At 42.7% G+C, this 14,782-nt stretch overlaps 1 protein-coding gene across 5 annotated transcripts in view; it reads right to left on the minus strand.

Moving 5' to 3' along the window:
* RARB (retinoic acid receptor beta) overlaps positions 1-14,782 on the minus strand; it is an 888,683-nt gene that overhangs the window by 176,796 nt on the left and 697,105 nt on the right. Inside the window, exon 1 of one of the 5 annotated variants that reach the window (XM_027529803.1) lies at positions 6,669-7,435. The exons of 1 other annotated variant lie outside the window; for it this stretch is intronic. In XM_027529803.1, coding sequence (XP_027385604.1) covers positions 6,669-6,825 — 157 coding nt within the window. In that variant the 5' untranslated portion in view covers positions 6,826-7,435. Of the gene's footprint in view, positions 1-6,668; positions 7,436-14,782 lie in introns of those variants that run through there. 3 more of the 5 variants (XM_027529807.1, XM_027529805.1, XM_027529804.1) reach the window with 3 other exon arrangements.

Genomic DNA, 14,782 nt, shown 5'->3' on the forward strand with positions numbered 1-14,782 from the left:
TAAACTGTAACCAGCACACTATGTGAAATCATCCATCCCAAAGACTTGTTTTTCATCAATTATTTGTTATTTATCTGATGTAAATATAAGAAGGACTAATTAAAATGTATGCCTTTTTATACAGCTTCTTGTCATTAAAGCCAATGAAAGCATTCTGAGGACCATAATGAAATAATTATGTTTGCCTTTAAGAATTCTCTTCAATAACACATGGCAGTACTGAGCTAAATTAAAACATCAGGAACTAAATTTCGCTTGCCTCCATCTCCATTTTAGTTAATTATACCCCCAAGCTTTCCAATAGGCCAGACCCTAACAAATCTTTTGAAGCTGAAACAGCCTTTTTGTAATCACGAACTTAAATGACAAGACAAAGGTACTGTAGCCCCAAAAGCTTTAACATTTTTGAGACAAGGGATTTATTACCCAAGTCTTCATTTGCTCTGAAAATTAGAGAAGTATTAGGATAAATGTGATTCAAATCTTCATTTTCCAGTTAGCTGATGCACTCATCTTATCTGGTCTTATCTGCATCATTTCTACCACAGTATTCCAAATTTAGCTATTTTTTGATAACATTTAATCTGTGACCAATATTAACTGATCAATATCAACAACCACAACAAAAACATTTCACTATATCTGAGTCAAATTAGGAGAATAACTCCTTATTCAATACTAAAACCTAAAAAAAAAAAGAGAGAGCATAATCTTTAACAGTGGACTATGATGGCATGAACTTGAAAAAATCAAATAGGATCCTTTCATTAGAATTTGACCTTCTCCGAACTTCAAACTGCAGACACTAATAAAGGCAAAAAACAGTAAAAAAAAAAAAAAAAAAGGAAAAAAATTTTTTTTCTTTTCTTAAATCGAGTTTAGGAGAAAAGGACGAAGGAAAGAGGAAAGGACAAACTGCCAGGTGGTGTCAGGGCTTTAACCTGCCGTCAGATGCTGCTGATGGGGGTGGGAACTTGGAGTTTAGAAAAGTAAACAGGAGTCCCAGGGATTAACTCTGACAATGTGAATTCCCGCCCATTTGGTTCTACGTGGGGAGTTGGCAGGATTCACGGGGGATAATATTTGGTGCCTGCTGGATAGACCGTCTTAGGAGACATCAGAGGGAGACTGTTCACAGCTGGGAAACAAATATCCAGTACATGACAACCTAAAACTGAGATTATAATCGCAGAGTCTGCTCTTATTAAACCCCCTCCCCAGCAAGCTATTCTTTGTTCTGTTCAGAGAAACCTCCTTTGGGGAAGGAGGGACACTGTCACCCAGGATCAGCCCTGTTCAATTAGCTTCCCGCCCCGCCAAGCTGGCCCTGCTTCACTCCATCAGCCCGGGAGCCTGTGCCCCGACAGAGGAAACGCTCCTCAGGGCGGGGTCACCTCCTGACGTCAGTTCCTGTTATCCCGCCTTATCGTGCTGGGGACCAGGAGTCTTATCTTACTGAAAGGCCCCCCCTCCCGGCTCCCCACCCTGCCAGGCCAGAGAAAAAGCAAGTCAGCGGTTCCATTGCCTGCTGGAATTCCCACCTAAGCAGCTCTGGGAGCTCCAGACAGATAACAGAATACCATACCTGCAAACGCATACTCTACTGCTGCCTGGGTGGAGAGAACTTTTGGCAACTTTTATTTTTTATTCATTAGAACAGGTTGGGATGGGGTGGGAATCATGCTTCTTAATGATGAAGGAAGGAGGCAGGAAGGAAAAGAGGAGCGTCCAGGGCAACATACTGAGTGATGAGGCTGTTATTAGATCTTACAGATGGGCAGGCTATCTCATCTCCTATTTAACAAGAGGTGCTTAGGCCAAGCCACTTACAGACAGGATGCTGATAAATCTGAAACCGGAGTTAACTCTCCTCTCTCCACCGCCTCCAACGTCAACTTTTTAAGAAGAAGCTGGCTAAGAACTGTTACAGCTTTGTACACAGGGATTTAGCGTGTGATTCCACTTCTCCAGCACTCCCAATACACACACGCAGGCACGCACACACACACGAGGCATCAGAACCTCGGTCATAGTACTTAAATCCATATTGCAAGGGACGCCTTCTAGTTACAGATCTATGCTTTGCCACAGAAGGAACTCATGTTCAGAACGACCCAGAAGCACGGGCGATCTGCCGTTATAATGGAGAAATTAAGCTGTGAGTGAAAGCTGCAGTTACACTGACCATAGGATCCAAACAAAGGCTTTCTGTGCCGCTCCTGGGTTCAAGGGGCAGTGTGGGGAGATGTCGTAATGCTGGAATATCTGGCATAGTTCTGTGACTTCTGTGGGAATTGTGGCAAGCGTATTTGAAAGTGGCTTATCCTAGAAAAGCTGAGATGTATGATAGCCATAACTACCCTGTAATTTGAAAGGCAAGATTCCACACTAATATCTTTTAGAAAGATTTTCAGCCAAGATTTTTCTGATTAACTTTCATCAAAAAAACTCCCATTCCTGAAATAACCTATTTAATTGATAGTTAACTGAATTTATATGAGAACATTTAAAGTATAAAACTGTCATTAATGAATAAATTTATTGGCACTTATACGTAACTCAAACCCTATGGAAGATTCTTTTTAAGATGCCCTAAAATGAACACTGAATTGACTATTTCATAAATCCTATTGGACTCGAAGCGTTTTCTGTTTTGCAATGTGCTTTTACATCTTCATCTTCCTCTCAGTAATTTCTTAGTTTAAAAAATCTCCAGCCTTTAAAAAACTGTTTTCATTTTAAAGATTATAAACTCCTTGAGTGCAGAATTTATAATCTTCATCTACAATGTACTTCTCTTCTGAGATCAGCTATTGATTACATTCCACAAGAATGTACAAAGGAGAAAACAGTTAAGATTCTCTTTCCTACTTAGCCATCTCAGGGGCTTAACATGTTGAAGGGAAATTATAAGAACCTGATATCCAGAAGAACTTTCTTTTCTGCTTTAAAGCAAAGTTCATGATGATACTGACTGGTTATACATGGTCAGAGTCAGGCCTCAAAAATGAGGAGAAAAACTTCTGATTCAGGTCACCTAACCTATCAGAAATTGCCATTCTGATCATTTATCTACTAAGAAAAAAAACAAAAAACAGGAAGGCCTGTGTGGGTGTGAGGGCTTCGCATTTGGGCTGCGAAATCCAATGCTGCCTGGCGTTTTCCCATCCATTCCACAGCCCAGGTTTAAGGGACGCGCACGTCTACTTCTGGCATTCCCACCTACTTTTTAGAATCTCCCCTTTTCTGGTAATAACATTTACTTATTCATTTTTCTCCCCAAGTTGCACATCAGTGCCTCCCTACCAGAAGTACCGACTTATCTGGATACTGACAAAATTTTAGTGTTGCTTTCTTCCTACGGGGAAGGAAAACTTAGTGAGTCTTCCAGTTGCTTTCAAACAGACCTAACCTGCACTCTCTGAGATGTAAGCAGAATTCCCTTTTCTTCTCTTTTTTCTGATGGTGTTGGTAACCACTGTCATGTGGCAGAGAAGCAGAAAATTATGTCCTACTTTAGAAAAACAATTAAGCCTTTTCACCGAAATATTTATTCAAAACCCCATTCAATTCATACGGTGGCTGTCAGGCTTTATTTAGTCTCTCTTTCAGAGGGTATCTTTGATTTTGCCACTTTGACCCCAATTTATATCTCACTAGGAGAGGATTTAGATACTGTTTAATACCAAAAATTCAGGTCCGGTAACTTTGGGAAGGGTACTTCTTTCCTTCTTTCATTGTACATTGATAGGTTGTTTTTAAAAACAGGTGATTTCTCCTTGTTGGAAAAAAAAAAATCTTTTTCTCCTTTGTTTTTTGATGTGTTGAGTAGGGAGAAGACAGGGAAAGGGGCCAAGAAGTTGTCACACTCATGATTTCACTGAAAGCAACTGCTATATTTAGACCACAAATATTAGGATTTATCCTATGCCCACTGAGCAATTAATGCTGAAAACATCTGGAGCAGCCTAAACCCAAGATAATCCAGGAGGCATCTGAATAGAAACTTAGTGACTCCCAACACCTCCAGGGGCAGTCTTAAATCGTATTATTCATACCACATGCCCTCAGTAACTCGCTACTCCTGACTTTGAATTTTCAGAAGCAATTCACAGGCCTGAACTCCAACCGACAGCTGGTTGGCATATCACTTTTCCGTCTTTAAAATTAAAAAGGAAAATAAAAAGAATATTCTAACACCTTTTAAGGAATGCTTCTGGTATGGTTTACATTCAAAGGGTTTACTCCAATTACCACACACACACAGACACACACTCACACCATAAAAAAAATAATAATAAAAAGTAGGGATCTCAGAGTAGAAAATAGTTTGGGTTAGAATTTCGTACTATTTTTTCCCCTTCTTGCCCACTGCTTCCTCTCTGTTAAGAGCACAAACAGATCTGCTTCTGGTCAAAACAGTCATTAAGTAAAATGGGAAAGGTTGTGGGGTTTTTTTGTTGTTTGTACTTACACAAACGGAGCCCTAATATGCTTTTACTTCAAAAGCCCTAACTGGCTTTGCCACCCTGAGCCAAACACCGCATGGCAGAGCTTTGTTAGAACTTTTATTTATGCTTAAAAAATGCAATCACTTGAACAACTAAACTGACCCATCAAAAGCCCTCCAACTCTGCAGGGGCATAAGTGATATTTACATTCTATTCATGTAACCTGGAGTGGGGGGTGGGGGGTTGAAACCCTTGTGAAACTGACCACAGCAAGCACTAATTGCCCTGCTTACAAAAATAAAGACACTGAAATTTTTGAAATCCCTTTGTCAGATGCCTTTATTTACTTTTTTGAAGGCAAGTTTCTTTGATTAGCTGAACTTTGCTGTTATCAACACTTCTTGCTTATCGGCTGCCCCTACGTGAATGGCACATTCACCACTCGCTCTCCCCAGATAAGGCAAATCCCTTGTTTAACTTGTTCAAGAACAAACAAAGCTTTTCCCCCAACTCCTGCAACTTAATAGGCACTTTTGGAGGGTTAATTACAAAAGGAAGAATGTCTACTTGTAAAACGTCTATTAGGTCTAATAGCTTGACGCCAGGATCCCAGCATTCTTTTTTCCTTCCTTAAAAAACGTTTCATTAAAACTTTCTCTCACAAGAAGAAGTTTGAGACAGCTCTAGTTCCCTGAGATTCCAAATGAAACTGTTCATACTGTTTTAATTGCTACAGAGGGATCTAAAAGATCCCTTAGTAGGTTGGAAATTTATTTTGTAACAATTTCTTTGAGCTCTTCAGAAAGAAAACAGGAACCAGGAAAGTAAAGCCATTTCAAGAGCAGCTAACTGAGGGCACCTTCGGAAAAAGATATATAGATATATATATATATATTTATTTATTTTACCCTGTTTATGGCTCTACGAAATATTAAGTCAGACAGCCAGACTGTTGGCATCAAATGGTTATTGATTTTTCAGCTAGAAACCTGTTGATTTCCTGGCCCTGGAAGCAAGACTTTATTCTTAAGAAAAAGTTTCAGAAGAGGGCAGTTTAAATCTTGTCATTGTCCTCTCTTCCTCTCCTTTTTCTTCCCTTTCTTTAGATAAGCCATCATGTTATTAGGAAAACTCAATTTCTTCAGTTAAACTTTGACCTCTTTGAAAACAAAGATTTAAAATGTCATTTTCAGGCTAATGCTCCAATGAATTGTCAAATAAAGTACTAAAAACATTTTGATAGATAGCGGAGCCATTTATCTAAATCACTGTCAGGGCAGCAATGCATCCCGCAGGCTCCCACTGCAGACACCCGAAGGTGGGGTTTTCTGGGACTACTGCTCATTTCTCAAGCCTGCAGCCAGGCTACTGTTGACCAGTGCGGGCCTCGGCACCCCGTCAGCATCAGATAACCAAATAGTCAATATTTTTTTAAAAAACTGGGCTACCCCACTTATGTTTCCCTTCCTTTAACCAGCGTCCAGGTTCCCGGCTGAATTGCAAGATATGGAAATAATGGATGGCTCAGCCCAAGGGGTGTTCATTGCCAGTGGTTTTCTAGCAAAACAGCAACTTCTTAGAGCAACAAAGTGACTTGGAAAGGTGGCAGCAGGGTCAATGCTAAGAAATATTGCCTTTCCTCCACAAGGAAAACACTGGAGGCAGCAGCTTTAACTGGTGGTTTGTGAACTTCAGGAGCAGCAGCCACCTCAATTAGGCCAAATTCCTTGCGAGGAAGATGTCATATTTTAATTACTTTGGATTGTTGAAACACGCAAGGGGGGATATATATATATATAGCCACAGTCAATCCAAAGAACAACAAAGTGAAATTTCCCTCTGCATACATCTTAGTAAAAACTGTACAAATGTGTCAAACTGCCTCACTTGAAGAATGTTTCAAAGTCCTGTGGTCACCCTCTACTTTTCCCCTCTCCTCGCGCATTTTTTTTTTTAAACTATTTTCAAGGCACGGTAGGGTTGGAAAGGAGAGGAGCAGGAGTCTGGAGGGGTTGTTTGGGAAGAAAACATCTAACAGGAAATTTTCAGCAGACGGAATCAATATGCACACCAGCATAGCACACCCTTTCAGCATTAAATCATTAAATCCTTTGTCTGGCTAGCAGTGCAGTTTGTTTCCAGTGTCTTTATTGCATGCAAGAGAGACAATTCATTTTTTTTTTTTTCTGGGTAGAAGAAGGGAAAAAATAAACCTACATTGAGCAGTGTGCCGATGCTGCCATTCGGTTTGGGTCAATCCACTGAAGCATGCTTTGAGAGCCTTCTCCTGGAGCATGCAGGAAGACGGGCTCGCAGTGTAGAAATCCAGGATTCGCCCAGGACTCACTGACAGGACATCCATACAGTCAAACATGATCTCCCCTGCACCGAATGTCTGCAAAAGTGCTTATCCTCTAGGTGTGGAGGCAAATGGCATAGAAAAGTCCACCCAACTCCATCAAACTCTGCCCCCTTTTTGGCACGTAGGCTGTTGGTCTTTTTCCCAGCCTCGAATCATGAATTATGACAGACAAGCCAGCTAAAAGCCTGTAATTGATCCAAATGATCATTTACCATTTTCCAGGCTTGCTCGGCCAATCCAGCCGGGGCGGGGGGTTCCCAGAAAGATCCCAAGTTCTCCTTCCAAGCGGACGCCTGCAAAAAGCCTTCGGAATGCGGTGCGGCTCCTACCCGGACGGTGCCCAGACCAGCCCTGCCCGGCTCGCGCGCGTCCTCGGCATCCGCGTCCTCGGGCGGCTCGCGCGGGGACTCTGGTCCCCCCTTTGGCAAAGAATAGACCCTCCTGCCTCTGAACAGCTCACTTCCTACTACTTCTGTCACACAGAATGAAAGATTGAATTGCCTAATATATGCGAGTGAACTTTCGGTGAACCCTTCCCGGGCTGCTAACCTTCAAATGACCCAGCGAGTCTGACATCACCAGCTCCCAGGATTCTCACAGAGCCGAGCACTCCCAGCAGCCCCGCCGCGCGGGCGGCCCGCGGCCCGGGCGCGCGCTCCTCCCGCCCCGCGCCTCCGCTCCGAGCGCGCGGGGCCGGGGCCGGGGGCGCCGGGAGGAGCGCGCGGGGCCCGGGCGGCCACCGGGAGCGCGCGGGGTCGGGGCCCCCGGGAGGAGCGCTCGGAGCCGGAGCCGCGGGGAGGTGCGCGCGCGGAGCGGGAGACACCGGCAGCACGCGGGGCCGCGAGCAGCCGCCGGAACCCGGACGCCGCTCCGGGCCCGCCGCCCGCCGGCTCCCGCCCTTTGCGCCCCGGCTGTCGGGGGCTCCGCTTCGCGCCCCCGCCTCGCCTGCCCCCGGCCCAGCCTTGACATTCCTCGGTGCGCCTGTCTGGTAAACGCCTCGTAACGTGAGTGTTTTTCCACTCCTGCAAAAGCACCGCAAGCCCTAAACTGGAGCACGGAGAGGAGCCGCCCCCTCGGGGAAGCCCGGGTCCAGAAACTTTCCATTTGATAGTCTTTTTCTCTCTATTCCTTGCGGGCCGAAGGGGACTGCATTGGCTCGGAAGTAAAATTCCAGCTTTCTGGATTCATTTCTTAAAAATTATCCTGAGTCTACAGGCAGCATATGAAGGAGTCGAGAAGGAGTTCCTTCCGCCCCAAACACGCGCAATCACGCAGATATGCAGGGTTTCATAAAACACAGTGATCAAGAGTGTGCATGCGGGAGTCAGACTGAACAAGGTTCCAACCCCGCTCAACCTCTGAGCAGCTGTGTGACCTGGGACAAAGATCTCACCTCCCGGGGCCTCAGCTTGCTCATCTGTAAAATGGGAATATAGGACTGCCGATCCCAGTGGGTTGCTGTGAGGCCGAAGAGAAACGGCGCTTGCGCGGCCCACAGCACACATCCCAGGACAGTCAGCTGTGACTCTTCTCAGGGAGGCTCAGGGCTGCCTGAGGCCCACTGCTCAGAATCAGGACTAGAACCAGCTCCCCGGAACCCCAGGCCTGAATGAAAATCACTTTTCTGTTCTGGAATAGCGGGTGGGTGACCCCTCTCACCACACCCGCCACTGCTATACCCCTTCCCCCACTCCCACCACTGCGTAACTCAATGCAGATTTTGAAAACTGATTGTGTCAAAGTTTTCTATTTCCAAGGGCCACCTTTCACCTCTCCTAGCCCCTCCGAACTTGGCTATTTATTAGAAGACAGTCATTTTAAGAAAAAGGATTTTTTTTTTTTTTTTTGACATCTCCCACACCGACCGGAGGAAGGAAAAGCTTTTCAGCCATCACTGAGAAGGACAGACACGGTGTTTACAAATACACCCAAGCAGAGAGCTGTTAAAGGGAGAGCCAGTCCACCCTGCAGCCATTTTGCACAACTTGCTTAAAGGATGCAAGGGGACATCAAAGAAAAGCAGCTCCAGGAGGGATTAAAACACCCTTGGTGATCCAGTGGCCCTCCACTACGGCCTGCGGGTTCGCTCACAAAGCAGGGAGGGCGAGTGGGCGGGCAGGGGGCCGGCTTCCGCGCCCCTCCCAGGGAAGGGCGGCTGCTGTCTCCTTTCTGTGCGCGGGCTGGAATGCGCACTGGCATCCAGGCCTTTAAAAAGCCTGCCGGGTACCCACCCCGTGCTGCTTGGCTAGCACAGTTGTTAAGTGGCACTCATGGCGTAACGTGAAAACTATGCATCGCGCACACTTACCGAGTCAAAGACCCTTTTAGGAAGGTACATTTGAACGGTGTTCAGCCCAGCAAGCTCAGTTCTTGCAACTGAGAAGTCTCGGGTGATAAAAGAGGTACGATTTTGCGCAAACTCCATGCTTGTTATACTCTCTTTTTTATATGGTCATCATTTTGTAACAGAGCTTTATATTTTATTTTATTTTTTATTTTTATTTCTTATATAAGAAATCCTTTAACTACAAAAAAAACACACATTTTAAGCCAGGAGCACAGAGGACTTTACGAAACACTTGGTAACACTCCTGTCATGAAGATAGTTGTAAAGATACACAAAGCACCGCGTCCTGTGCCAGTTGCTAGGTGGTCCACGATTTAGCGACTAAACCACCACCGCCATGAGACTTACAGCTCCAAATGCTGATTTAAGGTCCTTAGAATTCCTTGGAAACTGGACTTATTTTGTACAAGATGGGTGAAAAGTTTTTTCTGGGGCGGGAAGGGGGCGGGGGGGTGCCGGGGACCAGCCCCGGCTGATCCAGGGTATTCGAAGGAGAGACGGCATAGGCGAGGATCAGGATACAATAGCTTCAATTAGATATTAATTAAAGATATAAAGAGTAATAGAATAAGGATAGCTCAGTAGGAAAATTCAGTGGAGAAAAGAGGCTGAGTAGCTTGGTTTACGCGGGGGACCAATAAAACTTCAAGACAAGAAGCTTGCACCACTTACGTAGGCCGCAGGCGTCCTTCCGTTCTCCCGAAGGAGAGGAGACACTGAGGCCTCCCCGGTCGGATCTTAGAAGCCCAGGCATAATTAGTAAGCATGGTGGGTTCCGCGCTCCAGATGGAGACTCAGCCAGAGTGAGAGAGCGACATGGGGAGACCAGTATTTCGAGAAACTGATCCCAATTCTTTATTTTCCATGGTCTACTTTTATACACTGAGATGTTATGCAAAAGTCACGTGGGGTCAGCAGTCCTGACTTTTATCAAAGTCAGGTGCTTCATACAAATGTATACAGAGGTCTTAGGGGTGTTACATCATCTTCTGGCCAGGGGGGCCTGCTGACAATTTACGACCCTCTCCTTGTGACAGCGGTCAGTCAATCAGGACACTTATTTCTCCAGGGCTGATTATTCTCAAAACAGACGCCACCCAAGTAAAGTTACATTCCTACAGGGTGAGGGTGTAGTGGGTTTTAGCTAAGGAAAGAATTTACTTAGCCTAAGGTCTAACGTGATTAATATCAAAGGTTAATACTTATTTCTTCTATATATTCATTAATGTGTGTAAGGGCAGGGGATGTGGAGACTTAGCAACAAACATTGGCTCAACAAATGAAAAACCCTTCACCAATACAATTTCTAATCAGCCCGTTATACTTATACTAATAGTTTTCTAACTTCTCTAAAGAACCCGTTTTTAGAGGGTTTAAAGCATCTTGTGCCTCTCACGGTTGGGAGGCTGTGAGCAATCACATGTGGCCGGACGAGCCTGTCAGGCAGGCTAGAGAACCTTCAGAGGAGTTTGTAGGTTAAAACACTCTTATCACGCCCAGGAATTATTATAAACTGGAGCTCTAAGTTAACTCCTTCTCCAAAAGAGGTGGTGGGGGACAGCCCCCCGTAAAGTCAGAGGTGTAGGTGAGCACAAAGTAGTAAAGTAGGCAGGCTCTGGTTATGGGGGTAGATGCTCGAGGAGTTCCAGGGGGACTCCTGAGGCTCGATCCCGCCTTTGCGTATTTCGAGCCTCCTTCCTCATGACCTTTGTCACGGGCGGAGTACCTCACTCTGGCCCCCAACATCTCCCCCTTTTTTATTTCTTAAAACAACCAGATGCAGCTCAGTCGCGAGCCTCTGAATGCTCTGCCGAAGAATTCTTACAATACAAGGAAGAGTGATTATGAGAAGTAGAATTAGAGACTAGGGATATTAGACAGAATATTTTTTCCAGAAATAAAGTTAGAGAAGGTGTGAAAAAAGTCATTAGCTGCTCCAGTGGCGGTAAAATCCAGTCGAGAGTGTTCCAAGGTCTGTATTTGATTATGAAGTTTCCCTAAGTCCAGGCCAATATCAGAACTGTTCCAAACACCTGAGATATGATTTTCAATCTTTTCCCATTCATAATCTGTCTCGTTTACTTTCAAAGATGTCACGCATATCCACCTGTAATCAGCGTGGCACGTCAAAGCCATCTTCACCTTTAAAGCCTGTAACTCAATCCCAATATGCATAATTGCTTCTTCTAAGGCGTCTACTCTCATCTCTAATTTCCTATCTATAGCTTCCTGAGTTGCTAGAGTTAAAAAGACAATTTTAAACATGGTATCAACATATTGGGCAGTATGCACTTGTTGAGTCAATGATACTGCTGCCACAGTAACAGAAGTAATTGTTGCTATCAAAGCTGATATTCCTAGGATAAGCAAGACCACAAACCGTCGCGATCGCATTAAATCCTGCAGTTGTTGTAACACAGTAAGACCATAGCTATCATATAGGCACCATAAGATAGGATGGGCATTGTAACACCACAAAGGAGCAAACATTACATTGAGGGTTTAAATAAGATGAAAGCATACATTGTTCACAAGTCACTACGTTAGGTCCACCTGAATAATTCATGCCTACATTAAGTTTGTTGGAGTCATTAGTAAAAAGGAAAACATAAGGCGAGTGTGGACAAGCTAAAACAGAATAAGTAGAATTATTTTCTGGTTGGAGTTCACGCTGCAGCAGCCCTGTCAGTCTCGCCGGGATCTCGATGTCTATCTTGTCTCCCCTGCCGGCGGGCTCCTCTTTTGTGATCGAAGCAATGGGGGAACTGGATGTCTGGGGGTCTGCAACATGGCGAATCAACCTGTCCCGGATCTAAATTGGAGAATTTGCATCCTGTGGAAAAATACAAGCACATCCTCGACCGCTAGTTAATAATGGGTCAGGACCCTTCCATTGTCCTGAGAGCAGGTCCTTCCATTTGACCAACGGCTTTGTATTTGTTGTTCCGGGCACCAATGGCGAAGCATTGCAGTAGTTCCGGCCGAATCGGCATTTAAAATATTTATTACAAAAAGAGCAAGTTGCAAGATTTGATGGGGAGAGCTATACTTAAACTCCCCTTCTTTTAATTTTTGAATTTGAAGCTTTAATGTTTGATGTGCTCTTTCCACAATGGCTTGTCCCCGGGGATTATAAGGGATGCCTGTATTGTGTTTAATTTGAAACTGTAAACAAAATTCCTGAAAAGACTTAGAAATGTAAGCAGGAGCATTGTCAGTTTTCAGAGCTTTTGGTAGGCCCAAATATGAAAAACAAGTAAAGAGATGTTGTATAACATCTTTAACTGCCTCTCCGGTATGAGACGTTGCAATAAGGACATGAGAAAAGATATCTATAGTTACATGAACAAAGAAAAGTTTTCCAAATGAAGAGACATGAGTTACATCCATTTACCAGAGTATGTTAGGTTTGAGACCACGAGGGTTAACTCCCGTAGGTAGACTATATTATAAACAGTGGGGCAGTGTAAGCAAGAGCGCACAATCTCCCTAGCAGTTTCTCTGGGAATTTGGAATTGATATCTTAAGGCAGTAGCATATTGATGATGAAGTGAGTGAGAGGCTCTGGCCTCCTCAATCACAGTAGCCACTGCATTTCTGGTTAACAAGTCAGCCAAGTCATTAAAGGCATTTAAAGGGCCAGGCAATCTGGAATGAGCCCGAATGTGTCCAATGAAAAATATTTTATTTCTTTTCCAAATTTGTTGCTGTAAATTACTTAACAAATGAAATATGGTAGTTTTATTTTCAGGCAAAACTGCAGTTTCAATGTGTGGAAACAACCTGACAATATACTGAGAATCAGAATAAAGGTTAAATTCTTCATCTGCAAACATAGCAAAAGCCTCTATGCTGTTTGAAGTTTCCCATGTTTCTAAAACCTTTTGGTGATTTTTAGTAACTATGGAGGCTTTACCGTCTGCTGACCCATCAGTAAAAACTATTTGAGCATTTGGAATAGGAGATTGTCAAACATTAGAAGACCACCAAGTTGTTCCTTATTATATGGAATTACAATTTCTGATGGCTCTTTAACCAAATAATTCAATGCTCCACTTTTTTCCTTTTAATATCAACGTAGCTATCAATCCTGGATAAGAAGCCACTACTTTTTTAGTTTGAGCGGGAAGATGGACCCACTCTAGGGGGCCGTTTTGCTATAAAACCAATTTTTTGTCTGGCTACCCCAATTACACCTATGGGGGTTTTATGGTAAAAGAATTGTCAAGCAGTTGTCAATTTAATTTTTAAAATTTTTAAAATTTACATTTTAACAGCATAAATTTTGGGATATGTTAATTTAGGTCTAATGTTTAGTTTAAGTCTCTATATAAATTTAAATAATAAATGTATAACCTCCTTATCTCATTTTGGTATACAGATATATCTAAATGCAAAATGTATTTATATATGTATTTATACATGGCAACAAGTATAAACTTATTGACATAATATACTTGAATTAATCTTTATAATTAATGTTAATCAATATATATTACAGCAATACAACACGTACACAGCTAATACCAGCCAACACAAACCAATGTACTGTAATAATACATGTCACACATACATAATTATACAGTATATAAAACATATATCATCACAGCACATCAATCCATACCAATTAATATCAGCCACACACATTATATTACCGCAATATATATTTGATTATACAGTACATGTATAATATGCATATATACTATACATATTAATTATATACAAATTAATTAAGTATAGATCTATAAATAGAATTAGGTATACCTCTATTATATTTTATTTATACCCATACCTAATTAGGCGAACTGCAATTAGGCAAATATATTTATATTATGTATTTATAATAATATATATAGTATTATTAATTGTACCGCCTGTTGATAACTAAGAAATTGAGAAAACCCTTCTCTGAGTATCTCCTATTTTAGATAGCACGTCCCTCTCCCATAGGGTAAAGGGGAGCGTAGGAACTACATAGGGTTGGAAAGTTCCACAGGTATCCTCAAACTGCCAATCTAACATTTTTGAACTTTTAACTACTGTGGGGGCTTGAGGGCAAATGAAACAAAATTTGACCCCTGAAATCTATCAGGGCAACTTGCCAATCATCACTATTTTGTAAAAGACTTGCAGTTGATCCTTATTGAATGGAATTACTATATTTGCTACTTCTTTTCTAAAAAGTTCCACACTTCCTTTTTCCTCCTTTTATAATTAATTGTGCCACCAAGCTGGGATAAGATAAAACTATTTTTCTTGGGGTCACTGGTAGATGGAACCAATGGGCCTTTTTGTCACAAGCATCCTGTAGGTGTATGTTTTGTGGCAAGAATAATTTAATCTCATCTTTTGGTAATATTAATCTTAATTAACTGATCTTTTAAAGTCTCATACACTTCAACAAGAGCTAACTCTGTCTCATTAGTCAACTTTCTCTTAGAACTGGAATTAGGATCAATTTTTAAGCAATCAAACAAAGGCTTTAAATCTGTAGTAGTCAGTTTTAAATGTGGGCATATCCAATTAATGTCCCCTAATACTTTTTGGAAATCATTTAAAGTTAGTAAACAATCTCTCCGCAGCTTCAAAGGGGCATTATCAGTTTTTAAAACTTTTGGCACA

Source organism: Bos indicus x Bos taurus, chromosome 27 (genome assembly GCF_003369695.1).
Source record: "Bos indicus x Bos taurus breed Angus x Brahman F1 hybrid chromosome 27, Bos_hybrid_MaternalHap_v2.0, whole genome shotgun sequence".
Classification (NCBI taxonomy): Eukaryota; Metazoa; Chordata; class Mammalia; order Artiodactyla; family Bovidae; genus Bos; species Bos indicus x Bos taurus.